At 48.3% G+C, this 22,824-nt stretch overlaps 2 protein-coding genes across 2 annotated transcripts; one reads left to right on the top strand and one right to left on the bottom strand.

The window, feature by feature from the left end:
• The first annotated feature begins 6,767 nt into the window (after window positions 1-6,767).
• LOC120713322 lies at window positions 6,768-8,783 on the top strand. Its single transcript, XM_039999306.1, has 3 exons — window positions 6,768-7,697; window positions 7,772-8,028; window positions 8,112-8,783. The coding sequence occupies exons 1-3, from the start codon at window positions 7,031-7,033 to the stop codon at window positions 8,781-8,783; spliced, it is 1,596 nt and encodes a 531-aa protein (XP_039855240.1). The 5' UTR covers window positions 6,768-7,030.
• A 2,595-nt stretch (window positions 8,784-11,378) lies between these two features.
• Window positions 11,379-13,524, bottom strand: LOC120711998 (putative receptor-like protein kinase At1g80870). Its single transcript, XM_039997683.1, has one exon. The coding sequence runs from the start codon at window positions 13,460-13,462 to the stop codon at window positions 11,573-11,575; it is 1,890 nt and encodes a 629-aa protein (XP_039853617.1). The 5' UTR covers window positions 13,463-13,524; the 3' UTR covers window positions 11,379-11,572.
• Between the last annotated feature and the right edge of the window lie 9,300 nt (window positions 13,525-22,824).

Below are 22,824 nucleotides of genomic sequence, written 5' to 3'. Positions count from 1 at the left end.
TGAGCATGTGCGAACCACATCATGTGCGTCCGCCACAGCCGAAGGCCAATAAAATCCTTCGCAGAAAGCTTTGCCTACTAGGGCCCTCTTCGCGATGTGCGAAGAACACATCCCCACCCCACATGTATCTCCTTGAGTAGTTGTTTGCCTTCTTCTCGTGAAATGCACTTTAGGAGTGGTGCGCAGACCCCCCCCCCCTCGATACAGCTCTTCGCCCATGATTTTGTAGTTTCGGGCACGAAGCGCCATTCTCTTTTCTTCCTTCTCATCCTCCGGGACGAAGTGTCCTCGGAGGTAGGCCACGATAGCGGCCCTCCAGTCTTCGCTGGTTATGGCGTTGACGAATTTGGCAGGTTCTTCGGCACAATTAACGGATGCCTGCTTTAAAATTTCGAAGAACACATCTGGCGGTAAAGGATCGAACTATGCTGCTGCCTTCGCCAGTTGATCGGCTTGCTTGTTCTTCGTTCTGGTGAAACTGCGGATACTGAACCCGAGGAAATATTTTTCCATGCTTCGCACCGCTGCCAAGTACTTCGCCAATTCTGGCTTGAGATCCCTATTTGACTTGTTTATTTGGCCTGTGATCAATTCAGAATCAGACCTAATAGTCAATCTTCGCACGCCCAATGCCCTTGCTTTGCGAAGACCCAAGAGAAGGCCTTCGTACTCTGCAACATTGTTGGTGCACCCCTTGAAATCAAGTCTTACTGCATACTTCAGCTGTGTGCCCGAAAGTGCTGTCAATACTGCCGAAGCTCATGCTCCGTCTCTCTGGTAAGCCCCATCACACTCGAGTTGCCATATTGTTTCTATCTTCGGCTGTTCTTGAGCAGGTGTAGCCAGAGTCCAATCTGCTATGAAGTCTGCCAAGACCTGTGACTTGATTGTTGATTTGGAGATGAAGTCGATAGCGTGTTCGGCTAACTGCGTAGCCCATTTGCCTATTCTGCTGGAGACTTCTCTATTTTCAAACATGTCCCGAAGTGGGAAGGAGGTTGGGACTTTGATTTTGTGGCTCTGGAAGTAGTAACGAAGTTTCCGTGCTGCCATGACCACCGCATATGCCATCTTCTCCATTTCTGAATACAACAATTTTGACCCATTTAGGGCTTCGGAAATGAAGTATATGGGCACCTGTGTCAATGCCCCTTCAATCGTGCGCTCTTCGACGAGGGCAGCGCTAACAGCTGCGCCCGATGTGGAGATGTACAATAAAAGCTCCGCCTTCTCTGAAGGACTGGACATTACTGCCAACGTCTCAATGTACTGCTTGAAGTCTTCAAAAGCTTTCGCCTGCTCTTCGCCCCATTCCATGTTGCCTGAGCCTTTCAGCGCCTTAAAGAATGGAAGGTACTTCTCTACTGACTTCGATATGAACCGGTTGAGCGAAGCCAATCTGCCTATTAACTTCTGCACCCCTTTTCTTGTGGTTGGCTGTTTCATCCGCCTTATGGCTTCGATCTTCTCTGGGTTTGCCTCAATTCCCCTTTCGGTGATCATGCAGCCCAATAACTTTCCTCTTCGAACGCCGAAGACGCATTTCTCTGGGTTCAGCTTTAGGCCATGGCGACGAAGGTTTGCGAATGTTTCACGAAGGTCTTGAATATGATCCTCCTTCTTCCTGCTTCGGACAACCACATCGTCGACATATGCGGAGATGTTTCTCCCTAGTTGATCCCCCAGTACCTTCTTGATCATTCTGTTGAAAGTACACCCGGCATTGCGAAGGCCCTCTGGCATTCTCACGTAGCAATATGTCCCGAAGGGGGTAGTGAAACTGGTCTTTTCTTCGTCTGCCTTGTTCATGAAGATCTGGTGATAACTGGAGAAACAATCCAACATGCTGAGCATCTCCGAGCAAGCTGCCGCATCAAACAAGGTATCAATACGTGGTAGTGGGTATTCGTCTTTTGGGCACGCCTTGTTCAGGATTGTGAAGTCGATGCACATTCGCCACTTCCCGTTCTTCTTCGGCACCATGACAACATTTGCCAGCCATTCCGGATACTGGACTTCGCGGATGACGCCCGTGTCTAGCCATTTTTGCACTTCGGCCTGAGCCGCTTTCTGCCTTTCTTCAGACATTGTCCTTTGGCCCTGCTTTACTGGCTTCGCCTTCGGGTTCACCTTGAGTTCATGCTCGATGACTTCTCGACTGACTCCTCGCAAATTCGAAGAGGACCAAGCGAAGACATCCTGATTGTTGCGGAGGAACTGTATGAGTCTGGCCTCTTTGGATCCTTCGAGCTCCTTTCCGATGATTACCATTCTGTCGGGCACATCTTCGCATAATGGCACCTTCTTCATATGTTCCGCCGGGGATACTCCTCCTGATTCCTCTGGCTCTTCGCTGATTGCAGCCTCCTTGTCTTCGTCTGGTGTCTCGATAACATGGACATTCTTGTTTGCGGTCGATGCATTGTCTTCACATCTTCTTGCTTCTTCTTGGTTGCCGAAGACTGTGATAATCCCTCCTACCGAAGGCAGCTTCATGCACAAATATGACTGGTGAATTACTGCTGCGAATTTTACCAAGGTGTTGCAGCCGAAGATGGCGTTGTAGGGGTAGTTGATGTCAACCACATCAAATGTTATTGCTTCGGTTCTCTGTTCTACACCTTCGCCAAATGTGACATTGAGCTCTATCTTGCCCAAGGCTTCGATTCTTTTGCCTCCAAAGCCAATGAGCAGGTATTGTGACTTCTGCAAGGCTTTTTCTGTGAAGCCCATTTTCACGAAGCACTGCCATACGAGAATGTCTGCAGAGCTCCCATTGTCCACCAAGATTCTTCCTACATCATTTCCTGCGAAGTGGACAGAGTTCTTGCCGATGTTTGCCCTGATGACGAGGGAGTCATTGTGTGGGTAGTGTTGGTGCCGAAGGTCTGCCTGTGTGAATGATATCAGGATGTGCGACCAAGTTGTGCGGAAACATCTTCCTTCGCTCACATGAGAGACAGTTCGGAAGTACTCTTTGCGCTGCCTCTTCGTCTCAAGTACTGGTTTGTTGGATCCTCCGGAGATGGCATTGATGATGTTGACCCTGTTGCCTGAAGGTGCATCGATTGCTCGCTCTGGAATTTGCCCTGGCTCAAGTTTCAGGGGGTGGGGGTAGATTTGTTGTGTCGCAAGACAGTGGTGTGGAGCTTCTCGACCATGTCTGAGTGTACTGCGGAGGTGGTAGCATTGGTACTGTTTGTTGCGGAGGTGGTGCATACGGTAACGGGTTGTAATTGAAAACCGGGTATGACACCATCCAATTTGGCATTGGAGCCCAAGTGGTTGCCGTTGCCGAAGACTGTGGGGGCAATTTGGAGGTATGATTAACTGGCTTCGCTGGCTGGGAATTCTGCCGATCAAACTCTTCTTTTCTTTCAATGGCGAAGGGGCATTCATTTGTCCAATGGCCTTTGTCCTTGCCGTGGAAAAAATAGAATGGAATTTTCTCTCTTCGACTGCCGCTGTCACTTCGGCCTTTGTTGTGTCGTTCTTCGTGATGGTGGTGATCATCACGATTGGACCTTCTTCATGGCAGTCCCTCTCGCCTTTCCCCCGGTGATGGTGTCTGGACTCTCGGGGTTCTTCTTCGGAAACGCTGTTCACTGTTCTTTTTTGCTTCGGTTCGTCAGCGTGCCACGGTTTTGAATGGGACCTCTCACTGCTTTGTGACTTCTTCTGCTCGTTCTTCTCCTCGAGCCTTCTCCTCTTCGCATGGTCGGATATGCAATACTCTTGCATTATCTCGAATAGCTTCATTACTGTCTTCGGCTTGCACCGGGATATGTATTCTCCACATGGTCCTAGGTTGATCCCCTTCACCACCGAATCGATGATGCTCTGATCGCGACATTTGGTGCTCTTGCGCGAAGCTTCATGACCCTCTGAAGATATTCTTGCAAGGTCATGCTTCCTTGCCTCAAGTCGTGAAAATAACAAGATGTGACTTCGTCGGGCCTCACGGCGCGGAAACTTGCACATAGTTCAAAGCGAAGCTGCTTCCATGACAGAATGGTCCCTGGTGGAATGTTTGCATACCAACGCTGTGCCAAGCCCTTTAATGTGAGGACGAGCGCCTTCGCCTTACACGCGGTGCCTCCTCCTGATGCTTCTATGGTGGCTTCGTATTTGAGGAGGAACTCTTCGGGATCTGACTCCCCATCGAACTGTGGCAGTATTGCTGGGTTGAGGCGATGAGGCCACTGTACCTCCTCCAGTTCATCGGATAATGGTGATATTCGTTGATGCCTTCTTCGGTAAAGCTCTTCGCCGTCTGACTCGAAATGGTCTGAGATCTCTTCGATCGGTATGAGTCTTGGGCGGACCCTTGATGGTTCGTGTTGCCGCGGGTTGACTGCACCCATCTCCTTCTGTGGTGGTGGTGGTGGTGGTGGCTGCAATTTCTCGAGCTGCAGCCATTGTGCGCGGAGCTTCTCCTGTAGCGCCTTGCAGCGAAGCTCCTCCTCCCTCAACTTGTTGTACTGCTCTTGACGCTCTGCTTCGGTGAGCATGGTCTCCTTCCCCTTCGCTCTTGTTATCGCTCCAAAGGCTCCGCTTCCAAGGCCTGCTGCTGAGCTCTTCGTGCCTCTTCGATGCGGGCGTCGATGCGACACATCGCTGCAATGTCTTCGGCAGAGACGCCGATGTCCAGCAGGTTGACTTCAAGCTGGCCATCTGTGACGGCGCCGACGGAGACGCCGTCGCTGCTGGTCCCATTCGCCTGTGTTGCCGCCGCTTCGCCCTGCGAAGGTGTTGTCGTCATCGTCGTGTCCTCCGAAGTGGCTCCGGTGGTTCCCTTCTTCTTCGTCGCCGCCATGTGGTGTATCGAACCGATGGGTGGGCGCCAAACTGTTGGTGGAGAGTGTCTCCGGAACGGACGAACACCACAATAGTAATGAATGAACACGCAAGATCAAGTAGGGAATGTTCTCTCTCTAGTCAATCTGTCCCCTCAATGAACATTACGAGGGGTATTTATAGGTGGTGTTACACCTCCAGTGTACAATTACCTTTTTCTTCCCTTACAGCGGTCATATCCTCGGAATATTCCTAGATGCACGCGTAATTTGCCCGTTACAATATAAGTGCGCAACAGCTCGGTAGTGGGCCCGCAACCCCAGGCAGTCCTCTTCATCCTGAGCGACGAAGATCATGGGGTCCGTTGCTTACTCCTCGCCACGGGACTGTGTCGCCCGGTCCTCGCCCGTCTTTGCCTTCCGACACGAAGACAGGCGAAGACGGGCATCTTCTTCGCTCGCTCCCTTTCGTTGACTTCAGTGTTCCTGGCGTCTTGTCTTCGCGCACCTTCGGCGACCAGACCGAAGATGGTGTCCCCAATAGTGAGGGCAAGGTTGAAACCCTAACATAGAGTATATATATCTGGTGTTCTGGTCCCACCTGTCAGCTATTGAAAACGAGTTTGGCGGGTTTGCGGGTGCGGATATCAGTTTTTGAAGCCCGTAAGCAAATATCCATTGGGTTTAGAATCGTACCCGCGCCCGTGCCCGCGGGTATAAGCTTAGACCCGTATCTGCACCCGTCGGGTTTAATATCCGCGGGTACGCGGATATTTGCTACCCGTTGCCATCTTGAGTCGGAAAGGAATATCGATGCAGTTTTACGCAACAAACTTTCTGATAAAAGATGTATGAAGCCATGGAAAAGAGTGAAGGTTAGACTGTGTTTAGATCTTTACCCGTAAAATTTTTGGAAGGAAATCTTGCTATTTAGGAGTACTAAATGAAGTCTATTTGCAAAACTTATTGCACAGATGAGTTGTAAATCACGAGATGAATCTAACAAGCATAATTAATCCATGATTAATTTATAAAGAGTGGATGGTTACTATAGCATCACTGTTGCAAATTATGAATTAAGTAGGCTCATTATATTCGTCTCGCGATTTACAACTCATCCATGTAAAAAGTTTTATAAATAGACTTCATTTAGTACTTTATGCATGTCTTCGAATATTCGATGTGATGTTTTTGAGCGTAAAATTTTTGAAACTAAACACGGCCTTAGGAGTTTTAATTTTCCCTGAAATTCCATGCGGAAGGTTCTTTGCTAGGTTCAGATTTTCAGGAGTTCGGAGTATCAGAGTTGGCACCGAGCAGGAGATTCGTTCAACTAACTTCATGTGGAATAGTATTCGCATGTGCAGTGGTGGATACTCCCAAGGTTCACAATTTCGGCGGAATTTCGGCGAAATTCCGGAAAAAATTCCGTTTCCGCTAGTTACCGGGAAGTGGAATTTCGCTACTTTTCGGTGAATTTCGTTTCAAAATTCAAAAATTCAAAAAAATTTGTAAAAAAAATATGAAAAAATTATGATAAAAAACTAGGTGCATTTTTGAGCGACTATCACTTGAAATCGTTCAAATATAAGTTGATTTGATTGGTTAAAATCACTAAATGAGTTCGGACCCGTTAACGATGAGTGGACCCGTTAACCCGTTAACAAGGTATACCTTATCTGCTCGTCAGCGTGAGGGGTGACGGTCGCCCGAGCTCTTTTTTCCCCACCACGTTCTCCTCTCTGGTCCCCTCCGTCGCCGGCGGCGATTTTCGCCTCCCCGCACCGAAATTTCGGCGGAAAGGCGGCGAAATCCGGGCGGGGTGTAGCGGATACCGTTCCCGGGAGACGCTGTCGGAATGGATCCGTAATCCGGGCGGATTTCGGTGCGGTTTCGGCGGAAAACCGGTGAAACCGACCGGATTTCGCCTCGGCTCCGGGAACTAAGGTATGAGAAGGTTTTTTTTATGTTGATGCTTGTTGATGTCGATCTAAGTTAGTTGATTTGAGATTCTAGAGACCAAGTGACATAGAAAGCATAGAAAAAATCAGTTAGTTGATATGTATGAATTTTTTCATGTTAGTCTCAATGTATGAATTGGTAGTTTTAATGAATTGTTAGTTTATGTGATATTCATGGGTTGTTAGTAGGTATTCATCAAAAAGAACATGAGTTGCTACTTCATGTGTTATTCATGAACTTACACCTTACTATTTTTCTGTAATTGTAGGACAATGCCAGACCTAGTGTGGGAGCATGGCCAAAAGATCAGGGGTGGTTTCAAATGCAAGTATTGCAGGGAGGAGAAGAGTGGGGGAGGAGCAACAAGGTTCAAAGAGCATTTGGCACATAGGGGGAAAGATGTGAAGGACTGCCCTTCGGTTCCAGCCGAAGTTAAGGCCTTCTTTAGTGAGCAGTTGGACAGGAACAAGGCTAGAGCTAAAGCAAGGGCCCGAGAAAAGCTCCTGAGGGACCAATCTGCAAGGAGGCCGCACATTGATCTAGAGAAAGAGGAAGGCCAGGGGCTCGACGAGGATGCAGAACTACAAGCGGCCTTACACCAGTCCCGCCAAGAGTATGAATTTATGCAGCAAGCTGGGCCACGATATGATAGGGGTGGCGGATCGGGTGGTGGTGTTGGAGGCAGTGGTGGACCGCTGCCTTCGATGTTCAGAAGGAGCCAGTCACAAGTCCCCGAGAGGGTTAGGGACTACCATCTAGGGTTGAGCAGTGGTCCACGGCAGCAAAGGATTGATACCGGCCCATGGACTGTCAAGGGGAGGACATCAAGAGAGCTTCTAGGGAGGGCATGGGCGAAGGCGTGCCATGCTGTCGGTATTCCCGGCCGGAAAGTCGATGACCCATACTTTAAAGCTGCGATCGTGGAGACCCAGAAACAAGGTAACAATGTATATTTTGAGCTACATTACATATCCTTCATTGTGATCTTAATGCTTTCTCTTCTATGACCGCAGGTGTTGGAATCAAAATACCATCAGGGAGGGAGATAGATGGAAAATATTTGGATGAGAATGTGAAGGAGATAGAGAAAGAGATAGAGAAGTGGAAGAACGAGTGGGATGAATGTGGAGTCACGATCATGTGTGATTCGTGGACGGGGCCTATGCGTAACTCGGTCATTAATTTCTTGGTGTATAGCGGTGGCACCATGTATTTCTTGAAGTCCATCAATGCGTCCGACAAAATACAGGACCATCAATACTTGTTGAAGGTATGTCCATGTATCGAAGCATTGTTCTCACCTTGGCATAAAATATAGGACCATACGCATATCACATTGGCAATGTTGTGCAGGAGATACGAGCAGTGGTCATGAAAGTGGAGCCTCACAATGTGATTCAGCTTGTCACGGATAATGGTTCGAACTACAAAAAAGCCTGCAAAATTATATGTCATGAGTTCCCTACCATTGCATGGCAGCCTTGCCTTGCCCATACCATCAACCTTATGCTGAAGGACATAGGGAAGTGGCCGGAGCATGATGCTTGTATTCGAAGCGCGCAACGAATTTGCAGCTGGCTCTACAACTCCAACAGTTTACACAGCATGATGAGGGAAGCCATCGGAGGAGAGTTGGTCAAGTGGAATGTAACAAGATTTGGGACCAACTACATGTTCCTTGAAAGCATGTATAGGAAGAAGGACCAGTTCATGACATGGTTAGTGTCACCTGAGTTCCGACGGTCCCGCCACTTCAAAAGTGAAACTGGAAGGTACATTTACGAATGCATCACAAGTCTTCAATGGTGGGCGAATATGGAGTATGTGATCAATGATGTTGAGCCTCTGTACATGTTTTTGAGATTTGCTGACACAGACAAGACACCTAATTTGAGTGAGGTGACAATGGAGTATCAAAACATGAGGCAAACATTCACCAGCTGCTTGGTGGGCAACATTTGGGGGAGATACACCAGTGTTGCAAAGGGTCGCTCGACGCTTGTTGTCGCAGTGTGCAGCCTCTAGTGGATGTGAAAGGAACTGGAGCACCTTTGCTTACATCCACACCAAACTGCGCAATAGGTTGAGCCACCAGAAATTGGATAAATTGGTCTTTGTGAACTACAACCTCCGCTTGCGTCTGCAACGTGCTACTAGAGGGGCCGATCCATATGACTATGATCCAGTTAGCAGTTTCATGGATCTTTCTTTGTACCGGCAGTCATCAGCAATTCAAAATTGGATGAAGCTTTCAAGGTCCAATGGAGACCCAGCATTTGATGAAGACTCAGACTTCACTGACACTCCATTGCCGAGCCAGATGTTCACTGACATAGGCTCTTCTCATGGTCACGATGAAGATGTGGAGACATGGGCCGAAGAAACAATTGGGGACACACATCTGGGAAAAAGGAAGACTAAGATTGGTCCCGAAATGAGAAAAGGGAAGAAACCACGCACTGAGGAGGAGTTAGGTAGTGACGATACCACACCTGAGCCTAGTGGTGGTGAGGACATTGGTGATGATGATGATGATGATGATGATGATGATGATGATGATGATGATGGTGATGATGATGGTGATGGTGATGATGATGGTGATGATGATGATGATGGTGATGGCGAAAGTGGTGGTTATCGTATATCTCCTACTATAAGGTTCACTGGGGAGGAGGACTTCACCCATGCAACACAAGATACAGATCATGGAGCACCTACTTCACAACGACAAACAACATCGACAAGTCGACATGGTCGACAGGCCCCACTTGCATATGATGAAGATAGCTCCAACTCTGCCTCCAGTGGTCAGTACTACAACCCTTACAGTACTTCTCCCCCTGCAGGGGGCTTTCTGTGGCCACCACCAGGGGTGGTGAACCCGCCACTTCCGCAGGCAGTTGCAGCATTGCCTTATTTGGATTATCACGGCTACCTACCATATGGAGCTCCACAGTTGCAACATCACCCACCTACGTACGTGTATTTGCCACCAACAGACGAGCCGTATGAGGGACCACCGGGAGAGAGATTTGAGGACTGAAGAATGCAGGTACTTATCCTATCAACAGAAATTATCTATACATTTTGCTTCCTCTACTTATTTAATTTATTTCACATAAATATTTAAATGCAGAGAATATGCTACATGGATTATTCTGGACTATGCCTTTGCCTCTTTTGTATCTTTGGATTGTAATAATTCTAATGGACTTTGGATGTATTGCGTTCTATGTGTGGACTTTGGACATGAGTTATGTGTAATAATTGTAATGGACTTTGGATGTATTACGTTGTATGTGTGGACTTTGGACATGAGTTATGTGTTAAATGGTGTATTTGTCATTGTTTTGTGGAGTTATATATATGTTATGCATTATAAACTGTCAATATACACATAATCAGGGGAAATTTTGCCAAAATTTTCAATTTTTCCATATGTACACATCATTTTCTGTTAATTTGCATCATTTTACGGTGACAAAACCGAAATTTCGGTCAAAATTACCGAAATTCCGGTCGGGAAAACCGAAATTCCGGTCGGAATGCAACGAAATTTCGTTTTTCGAATTCAAAAACCCATTTCGGTCGGAATTACCGAAATTTAGCGAAATTTCGCCCGGAATTCCGTTTCCGCCGGATGGCGGGATTCGGTCCAAAAACGAAAAGGAGAACCCTGGATACTCCTGGCCTGATGAAAAAGGAGCAACACCAACAAACCATGCAGCCGTGGTTGGTGAAAATGTTTGACTCCACAAGGGAGCAACTAGCAACCCATGGTAGTGGGGCACTATAGGCGTGCGGAAACAGCTTCTTTAACGAACTCGTCCTTTTGATACTTTTTTGAAAATTCTTGTATGAACTCACCCTGATTCTTTATGAGTCAGGCTGTAAAAAAGTATCCATTTGATGCAGTAAAGCGGTAGATTCAACGGCACGGAAAAAGATGGCCAAAAGTAATTTCAGAGTCAGGGATGCAAAACCCCCTGTATGGTTGTTCAGAAATGATCAAGGCAGTTGAAAACTCGTTGAGTTATGCTCATAGCCAGATAGCCTCATACACAAATTTTGTGTTCAATCTTCTGCAAGATCGAACCGATCGAACTCTATTTTGTCCCCAATGATGTACAGTTGACCTTGGTGCTAGACATCATATTCTGCCAAAGATTGATAGAGACGCATCATATTTGACCAATTTTGTGGTGTACTAACAGATTACGCAATGTGCTTCTGCTTCTGTGGTATCAGCAAACAGGGCTGAAAGCAAACCTGATGCTCGGTCTTATTGGCTGCACAGCACACACTTCAAATACATGATTGACTTCATTGCTGTCACCTCCATGGTTATCTTCTTGTACACTTCAGATATACTTCATCGGCCCTTTGGTTTCTCTAAGGATTCATCTGTACTTTTATAGCTTTTCTAAAATGAAAGAACACTCATCATCGAAAAGAAAAAAAAAGTTGCCAGATCAATGCAATCCTAAAATATTGTTGCCAATTGCCGCAAGCAACGTCCCTTGTGTAAAAGAAGACGACAGGAACTCGTTTTATAAAATCAGGAGTGAGTCATCAACATGACACTGCAAGTTTCCAAGTCTTTGGCAAAGATATGAACAATTGGGTCCTAGAGGATTATGTTGATTTCTGCAAGATGCAGGATCGAATTTTGAAATTGGCATAGAATGAATTCAGTGTTAGTTTAGGGGAAGATGAATGGCTCCTATATACAAAAACAATCAACGCGACACCATGAATTTTTGTCAATTCTCACTCATCACCAAACAGCAAATCCGCAAGGAGCAGAGGTACCGTCACTCGGCAGCATCCGGTTGTGCTGCCCTGCGCGACGACCGCGGGAACGGCCGCACGCGGGGCGACGGCGAGAACTCCACCGGCGCGGGCGGCAGCTCCATCTCGCCGTGCAGGATCTTGACAATGTCAGTGCTGTCCGGCCGGAGCTCCGGCTGCCGCTGCAGGCAGAGCAGCGCGAGCTGCACGCACTGCGTCGCCTGGTCCCTGTCGTAGCCGCCGTCCAGCCTCTCGTCCATGAGCTCGAGCACGTTCCCGGCGCGCGCCAGCTGGCGGCACCAGCTCACCAGGTTGGCCTTCTCCAGCTTCATCGGCGACGACAGGATGTGCAGCGGCCGCCTACCGGATAGGATCACCAGCACGAGCACGCCGAAGCTGTACACGTCGGCCTTCTCGAGCAGCTCGCTGCCGTGCTCGCACGGCCCGCCGCCGCACTCCGGCGCGACGTAGCACACCGTGCCGCGCATGCTCGTCGTGCTGCTCAGCTCCCGGCTGAGGAAGTCCCCGCCGCACCCGTCGCTGCCCACTGACCGGCCGCGCCGCCGACTCCGCTTCCGGCTTCTCCGGAAGCTGAGGTCCAGAGCGCTCGGCTCGACATTGCTGTCGCCGTTGGCACTGGCGTTGCCGGTGTTCATGCTTATCGAGCGGAGCCACGGCTTGCTTCCGCCGCGGCGCTTGTCGAAGCTGGCCCCCTTCTTGCTCATCTTCTCAAAGAACTCCTCTTTCCACCACTCCCTCATCTTGGTCGCCTCCTTCTTGGAGCCGTCGACATTGCCGTTGCAGTCGGCGTTCTTGTCCTCCGGCGAGGCCGACACGGCGTGCTCATCCGTCCCGGAGGTCGAATTCTTGAGTTCGTTGGCGTCGCCGTCGTTCTCGTCGGCCCAATCCGGGTTGCGCTCCGGGCAGATTTGGCTACCAATCCACTCGGCGACGTAATCCCTCGAGTCAAGCTCGCCGCTGCCGTCCTGCTTCCACCACCACTCCTTCCCCCAGGCGCTAGCCGGGCCAGACTCGTCCTTGGTATCCGTCTTGGCGCCGCCGGCAGCGGAGGTGGTGGAGAGGTGGTCGCCGGCCTCGCCGAGCTCCTGGCTCATGAAGTCGTCCCCAGCCGCCACGGGCGCGGCGACGGCGTCGGGAGTCTTGAAGCGCGCGAGGCCGAAGTCGGCGAGCTTGGCGCGGAAGTCGGCGTCGAGGAGGACGTTGCTGGGCTTGAGGTCTCCGTGCACGACGGGCGGCCGGCACTCGGCGTGGAGGAACGCGAGCGCTCGCGCCACGTCGCGGATGACGGCGAGCCGCTTTGGCCAGTCCAGGAACTGCGCGTCGCGGGTGGCGGCGGCGTCACCGCCGCCTCCGAAGAGTGCGCCCTGGAGGGAGCCCTGGGGCATGTACTCGAAGACGAGGAGGAGCGGGCGCTCGGCGGCGGCAGAGCCGCCGCGGGCGTCGGAGCCCGAGCCGGGGGAGTAGCCAAGTAGCGAGACGAGGCGCGGGGAGTCCGGGAGCGACGCGAGGAGGTGGAGCTCGTGCGGCGACGCGCACGTCTTGACGGCAGCGAGCGAGGCGCCGGGGAAGGTGGCGAGGTAGACCGGCGAGGCGGCGCCGCGGCCGAGGAGGCGGGACGGGTGGAACCCGCCCGTGGCGCGGCGGAGCGCGCGGCGGGAGTAGCGGCGGAGCGGGCGCGCCGGGTCCGGCGGCGGGGAGAAGGGGAGCGTGGGGTGCCGCCGGCGCCGGCGCCGGAGGATGAGCACGAGGGCGAGCAGGAGCAGCAGCGCCGCCGCGACCGCCACGGAGGCGGCGATGCCGGCGAGGAGGGCGCGGCGGAGGCGGTGGTGGTCGTTCCCGGCGGGCAGGGGAGGCGGCGGGAGCGGCTGCTGGAGGAGAAGGCGGGAAGGCATGGCTGGCAGTGGGACGGCGGCACGGCGCGCGCGGCGGTGGTGGCGTGGGCGCACGAGGCGGGTGGCGCGGCGTGGTATCGTCTGCGCGGCGAGAACTTGATGGGGTCGGTGTATTCAACTTTGTCTAGAGCCGCGAGCGACATCTTGGATCGTGTACGTACGTCATCTAGCCGTCTGACAATAAGGAAACGGGAGCGTCTGATTCAAACAATATCCTGAAAACGGCATTGGACGACGACGATCGAAGAGGAGGAGATCCATCGGGGCGGGTTGGATTAAGCCAGTGTCAGGCTGGATCCGGCGACTAATTTTTAATCCAAATCAGATCGAATGTTTGCATAACAATTAGAAAACTAATATAAGCTAACTACAAAATTAATTGCAAAACTCGAGATAATTTGCGAGATGAATCTAATAAACTTAATTAATTCATTATTAGTATATATTTACTGTAGCATAACGTGATCAAGTCATAAACTAATTGGACTTAATGAATTCATCTCGTCTCCATTTATGCTATTAATTTTATAATTAATTTATATTTAATACTGCTCAATGTAGGACCGGGGCCATGATGGGATCACGCCAACCTTTTCTCCTTTTTCCGTTAAACAATAAATAGAACAATTATTCAGTCGGATTGGATTTTAAAAGCCCCTGTTGAGTCAGGGCTGATTTGCTCATATCTACCTTAGCTGCTTTTTTTTGAAAGGGAAATTTTATTAATTTCAAGCACAATACATCAAGGTGATACATTATTTTTAAATTTTTCCGACCTCTGCCTAAACGGCACACAGCCTAAAAAATCTTGCTAATTGAAACGTAGAATCAAGTTGTCCTCGTTGTACAATTTCTTGATTTGCCTGAAGAGTATAATTATGCACCAGATCGATACATCTTCTATCATGATCTCCCTACCTATTATTTATGCACCGGATCGATACATCTTCTATCATGATCTCCCCTACCTATTATTAACTGATTTCTAAAGTGGTAAATTTCCACTTAATTTTTTTTGTCCTACTGTACCATCGATATGTGAGTCTTGGTCCATCCTGTATACAAGTTGTGCTAGCCTTCCATTCATGACTGGACTCCCATGAGAAGTAACTAAACATGTTATACCCTAGCTAGCAACTAAGCGGAAGGATCCTAACACGATTGATTAGCCATTGTGATGTCGTGGCCGCGTTAAATAAGGTGTGTATACAAATATATTTTTATTCTGTTGATTCTTATACTTCATATCCTTGTTAAGGTGTGTATACAAATATATTTCTATTTTGTTGATTATTATAGAGCACTCAGTTTGGATGTGGATATTGAAGGGTGTGTTTTTTCTTAATGAAATACGTGCTCAGGCATGTTCGCGAAAAAGATATTGAAGGATGCTATAGTACTGAAATAGCCCACCATTCAAATTGAAAAGATGTATGGATGACTATTAGCATTTCAAATTTTAGAAAGTAGCCAAATTCGATTGGCATCTGTTCGGCATGACAGCCATAATAGTATTCCAATTGCAAGCACGACGACCTCTCCCTACCATTGTCGTGCACGAACCGTAGCAGGCGTGGTGTCGAGACTACAGGAGGCATGGTAGGGCTAGGGTAGGCATAGACATCGGCTTCGAGACCGATGGAGGGGTTTCCCATGGGGGTGGGTATCAAGGTGGCGCTTGGGGCCTTGGCCATAGTGATGGTGAAAAGCGTGGCCATGGCCAAAGCCGTGAGTTGGGAAACAACGCACATGGAGCGATGAAGAAGAATAAGGAGCTGCAGGTGCCGAGGAAGAAGTGGAAAGGGCTAGCAGCGAGAAAGAGAAAAGGAGGCGTCGAAGGCTAGGTCGAGAGAGCGGAGATGGATGTAGGAGTATTGAGGGCGAGGGAGCATGGCTATGGCAAATACCGATTGGTATTAGAATTAATTTCTAATTCTGAATTCTAAACCACTTAAACAGCTGTTAAGAGAAATCGATAATCAAAAGTATATCTCCAAGTATATTTTTTATATAAAATCTCAGTTTCTTCGAAGCTACATTATAGCTAAAAGCTTATTGGTCCACCACAAGAAAATCTCTTTTTTTTTATTGAAGAGATACCATGAGGAAATCTCATCCATCCTCTGATCTCAGCTAGGTAGCCCAACCAAAACCGACATACCGCGTTCCACAAACTTCATTCGCAACCGCGTATCCAAATTCCAAACTATGGGCGCGTTTAGTTCCCCATCCAAAAATTTTTGGATGTCAAATTAGCACTTTGACCGGATGTCGGGAAGACTTTTCGGACACTAATTAAAAAACTAATTTCAAAACTCACTTGGAAATCACGAGACGAATCTTTTGAGGCCTTTGACCGCGTCATTAGCACATGTGGGTTACTGTAGCACTTATGGCTAATCATGCACTAATTAGACTTAAAAGATTCGTCTCGCCATGTACATCCAAACTGTGTAATTAATTTTGTTATTTAATTACATTTAATGCTTCATACATGTGTTTAAAGGGGAGGTGAAAATTTTTGGGTGAAAATTTTTGGGAACTAAACGCGCCGATTCAAAGTCGTACTGCAAAAAGAACAGCACAGCAGCCTAGATTAAAAAAAAATCTTTGTCATGGACGCGTTGCTCTCGCCGTACTCCACCCACAAATGTGTACACGCGACCACTGCGGCTGGTTGACTGGCCGACGAGACGACCCATGTTGATGCTGCGCGGACGGAACGCCGGGGAGGCGGCCGCCGGTGGCGGGGCAGCGCGGACGCGATCAGCCGATCACGATTCACGAGGCCCGAGCAGAAGCGGTTGGAGACAAGGGAATAAAGGGCGTGGCCGACAGGCGACAACGACGTCCCGTGAACCATCCGGCCATCCCTGCACCAGAGCAGCAGCGCCGTGACGGAGCTGGAGCCGCCCGGAGGCCAGGGCATGGAGTCCCCCACCCCCACCTATGCTTCGTTCCACGAGATCTCTGCTCCCTCCGATGACCTGACCTGTGACCTTCACCTTCTCCGGACCACTCTGCTATGCTAGTACACGGTACACCACATGCTACTCTTAGACTAATTTTAGTGGAAATTTCACGAAAAAAATCATAACATTAAATATAATCAATTTGCCACAAGAAGAAAGAAGAATGAAATTTTATGAGATGTGAGGAGAGTTTCATCATCATGAAATTTATTTGTCACGATTACCTAGTTCTCGGCCTAGATATCTGTATCCATAAAACTTTGACTGACCTAAGTATGCTACTGATGCTTCCGTTGGATTTTCTGCCATGTGTTGCCGACTGTTTGAGCGGTTGGATGACACGCTCTGCTGTTAACCTACGAGGAGGAAGGTTGATTAACCTTCTTTGACAGATGATGGGATCCATGGAACACTCTTTGTTAAATGGATTGATAGATACATGCATGGATGGTGGATCTTCCTACTACATTCCCTGGCCTGGATTCGACTGCCGGAGTGCCCGGTCGCTCGCTGCCTGGAAAGGTGGTTTTCCACTCATGGCTAGCTGCCTGTATTGGTCCTACCACCTCGGGGGCCGGGGCACAGTAGGAGGCAAAAGGCAGTGGTATAAAAGCAGTACCGGAAATCATGTGGTGCTACTGCCACGTGGGTCCATAAAATCCGCCCGGTGGTAGATTAACGACAATTAAACCATACATAGGTACACTACGTGAAAATCTAAAATAAGTAACACGACATTAGTAACGGACCTATGTGACCCGTTACCTAAAACTTTAAAGGTAACGGCCTTCATTGAAGCCCGTTACTAATAAGGCCTTCCGACCACAGTTCAGCTTCGACAACAATAATGTCCATTACCAATAACAACACAATCAAGGTTGGAAATAGCGGGCTATGAAGTTTAGCGGTAATCTTCTCTAAAAGCTATAGAATAGCTATAGCGAAGCTATAGCGGGCTATAGCGAAAGCTAAATCATTTAGCTGAATGATAAAATAATAAATAATTTCATACAAATTATAAGTATCGTTGGTCTAACACCTAAAATTTGAGTCTAACACGTCTCTTAACTACCCAACAGTACCCAATTGACATTTTGCGCTGCTAAGTCTCACAAAAACCTATTTAGCGGACATTTAGCATGGCTAAATCTCATAAAACCTCCTTTAGCGGATATAGCGGACAAATATTGTATAGCGTAGCGGTAGATCTCCTAAAAAGCTATTAGCGGGCTATAGTGAGGCTATAGCAGGCTATTTCCAACCATGAACACAATAGTAACAAGCAGCAATAAAGTCCGTTACCAATAACATTAGTAACGGACTTCAACTCATGCCTGTTACTTGAGTTGGAGACCCGGACCCGGAAAAAGAATTGAATTCTTTGGAGTTGGATCTCAAGTCCGCCCTTATCCTCTCCCTGCGCTGCGCTCAAGTCCTTCGCCCTCGCCTCCTCCGCCTCCCACAGCTGCCTCCTCCGCCCGCTCCGCGCCGACCTCCTCCCCGCCGCGCTCGCTCGCTACCCGTCCACCTCACGCCTCGACCTTTCCGCTGTGCGCATGTCCCCTCCGGATCATCCCTCCACGCCCTTGACCTCTCTCGCTCTGGGGGCCTGCCCGGACCTCGCCAACCTCGACCTCTCCAATGGGGTCTATCTCGGGGATGCCGCGGCAGCCGAGGTGGGGTGGATCTGGGGCCCTCCCCCCCATCGACCGCCCCCTCCCTCCCCCGGCCCGCCTCCCCGCCGGATCTGGGGTGCGGCTCGGAGTGGGGGCGACAGCAAGCTCCTGCGCGGCTCTGGCAGTGGCGCGGCGCTGGGGCCAAGGCTCGCCCGCCAGCGCACGTGTAGGAGGCGGCGTGCCGCGGCTGCCGACGTCCCGGCGCGACAGGCAGCTCCGGCTCTGGCCCCGTTGTAGGGTCGAGATGGCGGACTAGAGGGGGGTGAATAGTCCTTTCTAAAACTAATTGCGCCGGCTAACCGAAACAAATGCGGAAATGAAACTATTCGCTTAGCCAAGACTTCACCCCTCTAACTATAACTCTAAGGCTCCTCCAAAAAGGTCCTACACAAAGCAAATGGAGTGCCAAGCTAGTAAGAGCTCTCCTAACAATTCTAATGTCAAGTCACACAAGCCTAAGCACTAGTACTTCACAAACCGGGGGAGCTCCTACACAATTCTAATGAGCAAAAGCACAAAGACAACCTAAGCTCACTAGATGCTCAAGGACAAGGATACACAATCCAAATCCAAGAGCTCAACTTGCTTAGCTACACAATCTAAGCAAGAGCAACTAATTAAGCTACACAAGCTAACTAGTTACACTAGGATCTCTACTTCTAGCTACACAAGCAAGAAGATGATTAGCAAGCCACACAAGCTAACTAAACACTAGAGAGCAACTACACAAGCACAAGATATAGATGAATGTAAATACAAGGCTTGTGATTAGGAGAAAGCAAACCACCGAGAAGAGTAGACAAAAATGACACGGTGATTTTTATCCCGAGGTTCACTTGGTTGCCACCAAGCTAATCCCCGTTGAGACAAGCTCCAAGGTTGCCGCCGATCCTCTTGCTAGTGGTGACTCTCAAGTCACACTCTCCCACGTGGAGTGCTCACACCGAGCTCTAGCACATGATCCGGCCGGACCACTTGTTGCTCTTCACGTCTCGCTCAACTAGAGTTGCTCTTCGCGGCTCCCGCGGGGTGAGCACAATAACCCTCACAATCTCTTCTCCGGAGCACCGCACAATCTTCTTGCGGGCTTCAACGGAGCCTCTTGCCACCAAGCCGTCTAGGAGGTGGCAACCTCCAAGAGTAACAAGCACACCGGCTTGCAACACGATCACCTAGTGCCACTCGATGCAAACTCTCAAAGCAATCGCACTAGAATCGCTCTCTCACTCGATCGGATGATTACTATCAAGTTAGAGTGAGTAGAGGGCTCTCGAGCACTCTCACACATGGACACCAAGTCCCCAAGGTGCTCAGCCATCTCAAATGGCCGGCCACACCCTCTATTTATAGAGGGAGGCCCCAAACTAGCCGTTACACTCAAAACCCGTGAAAACAGAGTTTTCGCGGACTGTCCGCCTCACAAAAACCGGACTGTCCGCCATTCAAAACCAACGGCTAGATCTGCAATGATTGTGTCAGAGTCGACCGTTAGAGCCCCGGGCGGACTGTCCGCGCCCCTGGGGCGGACTGTCCGCGGTTCAAAACTTCGAACCAACCGATTTGCAAACGTCTCTGACTAAATCTGGAAGTTACCGGCGGACTGTCCGCTCCCCAGGGGCGGACTGTCCGCAGTTCAAAACGTGAGCACACACAGAAACCGCAGTGTTTCTGTCCCAGAATTTTCAGTAGGAGGCGGACCGTCCACCCCCAAGGACCGGACGGTCCGCAGTTCATTTTGGACACCCTAGACAGAACTACCAAGTTTCTGCGCCCGTTTCAGCTTTTAAAGGCGGACCGTCCGCCCCCATGGACCGGACGGTCCGCAGTTCATTTTGGACCACCAACAGAGCCAAAAACGGTTCTGTTCGAGCTCATCCGATATAACGGCGGACCGTCCGCCCCCCCCTTGAGCGGACCGTCCGCAGGTATATTTTCAGCAGAAATGTACCTCGGTAAAACGGCCATAACTCTTAGCTCCGATGTCCAAATTAGGTGATCTTGGACTCTATGGAAAGCTAATTCAGAGGGCTACACAACCCAACTGAATACTTGATCCAAAACACAATGGATAAAAGTAGTATTCCACTCCAAGAGACCACCTAATTTCCGGAGAAAACCGAAAAACCTTTCTTGCTTCCCAAAGTTGATCAACATCAACTCCAACTCTTTCTCCTTTGCAAATGTGCCAACACCACCACGTGAACAACACCATGTGCATGTGTGTTAGCATTTCACAATCATTTTCAAAGGATTTTCACTTGATCTCACCACGCCACTCGATCCTAGCAACATCGCAATGTTAGATCGCTCAAGTGGCACTAGATGACCGATATGCAAACAAGTTTGCCTCTCTTGATAGTACGGCCATCTATCCTAAATCCGGTCATGCACTTCTCTACACAACCTTTGACCGGTGAAATGAAATGCCCTACAAGTCATACCTTTGCCTTGCGCATTCCGTTTCATCTTCCCAAATGTTGATGCCACACAAGCACCAAACTCCATCAAGCCTTTTGATCATCATCATGAGTCAACACTTGGCTTGATCTTCTTTGAATGATATGATCCACTCCATATCATCACATGACCTCTTTGGTCCATCGATCTTGACCTTGCTCGCTCTTCACCGTTGCCTCGGTCCATCGGCGCCAAATCTTGCCCAAACTTCACCGCCTCGCGGTCCCTCGCTTGAAAGCCTTGACTTGCCCTTCTTCATTGCAACCGGTCCATCAAGCCAAGCCTTGTCTTGATCTTCTCCACTTTGGTCACATAACTCCATGTCATGTCTCATATGCAATGAGCTCCTCGATCACACTATATGAGCATAGCATCAACCCTTAGCCATTTCTCCTCCATGGCACATGTTGCTCATACTAGTGTCTTTGTGTGGACTAATCTCCTGTGTATCTCAACATAAACACTTATTAGTCCACCTAAGTTGTCACTCAATTACCAAAACCAAACACGGGCCTTTCAATCTCCCCCTTTTTGGTAATTGATGACAACTCTACAAAGATATGGAAATTAAGCATATTCCAAGCTAGCACTTCACACATGTGTAAATAGCTAACTTGGTTTGGATTTTATGTTTCTTATCCACTATTAAGACCACTTGTAAAAGATTGGATAAGCACCATAAAAATCCAACTTGGTAGTGATAACTCCCCCTACATGTGTGCTCAAGAGATTTGGTTTTAAACTCACACATGCATAAATATGAAATTTGTGGGATTGTTATCACTACTAAGTGATGCTAAGGTATATAGGATAAACCTTTGAAGCGTGATACCAACTTGAGTTGCATCCTTGAAGTTCATTCCTTAGCATCAATGAGTAACTAGACATTCATCAAAAACTCAAGATACCTCATGAGATCAACAATATTAGCAAGGCTCTTGATTCATTTGTAAAAAAAAATGTCTAGCTACAATCTATGCATGCTAGTTATCAAATCATCAATCAAGTTCTATGACTAGCATACATCACACACAAGCAATGCATATATAAATTTTAAAACTTATGCAAATGCAAGCAAGCACATAAATATGCACATATCAAATGCAAACAACTAAGTTCATGAGCTTGCTCCCCCTACTTGTGTGCTCCTCTTGTCCAAGAATATTGATCCTCCTCAATATTGCTCCTCTTGATCCATGTCCATGATCGCACTCTCATCTCATCTCTCCCTTTGTCATCCAAGGATAATTCATATCTTTGTTCATTTCTCTCCCCCTTTGTCATCAATGACCATAAAAAAGGCCGAAACCACATGAAATTGGCCATGTGAAGATCAATGGCTACCACTTGAGGTTGTACCTCTTGTACTTATAGGGTTACCACTTGAATACCCCTTGTAGGCAATCATATGAAGCGTTTGTGGTTTGATACAAAGAGTTGGACTTGGGTAGATGGTTGAGTCTTGAATCTTCATTTTTGATGGACACTTTCAATTTGATTGGAATTGACACCACTTGTAACAACAACATGTGGAAGCATGAAGACCACCTTGAAATGCCACATGTAGGATACTAGTAGGATCCTTGACCTTGATACTTTGTAGTGGGGCTCCTCCCCCTATGTCAAAGTGTTTGTCAATCTACTTGAATCTTGAGCTCTTCTTGATGAGGGTAGCTTTCTTGATTTGAATTGATCACTTAAAGTTGAGGATCACTTGTGGAACCACCATTGTTGCACTAGATCTACTTGAATGAATACCACTTGTATGACCATATATATCACTTGTAGAGATACAATGATATACCTTTTTTTTTAATCTAGTATCACTTGTAAAATCATGATGGATCACTTTGTTGAATTTGACATTGATAACCAATTCTTGAACTTGATTGTTTCCATGAGCTTCTTTCTTTTTGACTTGATCTAGACTACTTGCCCAAATAATTCAACTCGGTTTGAACCAATGACAAGCTTCTTCACACCTCATTCTAAGGGTTATCTTGACAATGTTGAGTTAAACACTTGAAAGCTCATTTTCTAGATCAACTACTTGGGTTTACTAGCTCATGAACATGTCATATGTTACCACTAGATCATATCAATCATAGAAGCAATAGTGGCATCATAAAACATTTAAAATTATTTTATTTTTCATGAATGATCACTATATATGACTATATGCACTAATCATGTCCTTAGCATAGTATGAATGCATATGTCAAGCAATTTCACCTTGCATATGTCAACACTTGGCTTG

The sequence above is a fragment of the Panicum virgatum genome, chromosome 6K (assembly GCF_016808335.1).
Source record: "Panicum virgatum strain AP13 chromosome 6K, P.virgatum_v5, whole genome shotgun sequence".
In the NCBI taxonomy this organism is placed as follows: Eukaryota; Viridiplantae; Streptophyta; class Magnoliopsida; order Poales; family Poaceae; genus Panicum; species Panicum virgatum.
Note: the sequence above shows the minus strand (reverse complement) of the source record. Positions and strands in the feature narration are given on the sequence as shown.

Coding starts and splice junctions, on each gene's coding strand:
- LOC120713322 (XM_039999306.1), top strand. CDS start 7,031: ATGCCAGACCTAGTGTGGGAGCATGGCCAAAAGATCAGGGGTGGTTTC. Junction 7,698..7,771: donor CGTGGAGACCCAGAAACAAG/GTAACAATGTAT, acceptor CTATGACCGCAG/GTGTTGGAATCAAAATACCA. Junction 8,029..8,111: donor ACCATCAATACTTGTTGAAG/GTATGTCCATGT, acceptor AATGTTGTGCAG/GAGATACGAGCAGTGGTCAT.
- LOC120711998 (XM_039997683.1), bottom strand. CDS start 13,462: ATGCCTTCCCGCCTTCTCCTCCAGCAGCCGCTCCCGCCGCCTCCCCTG.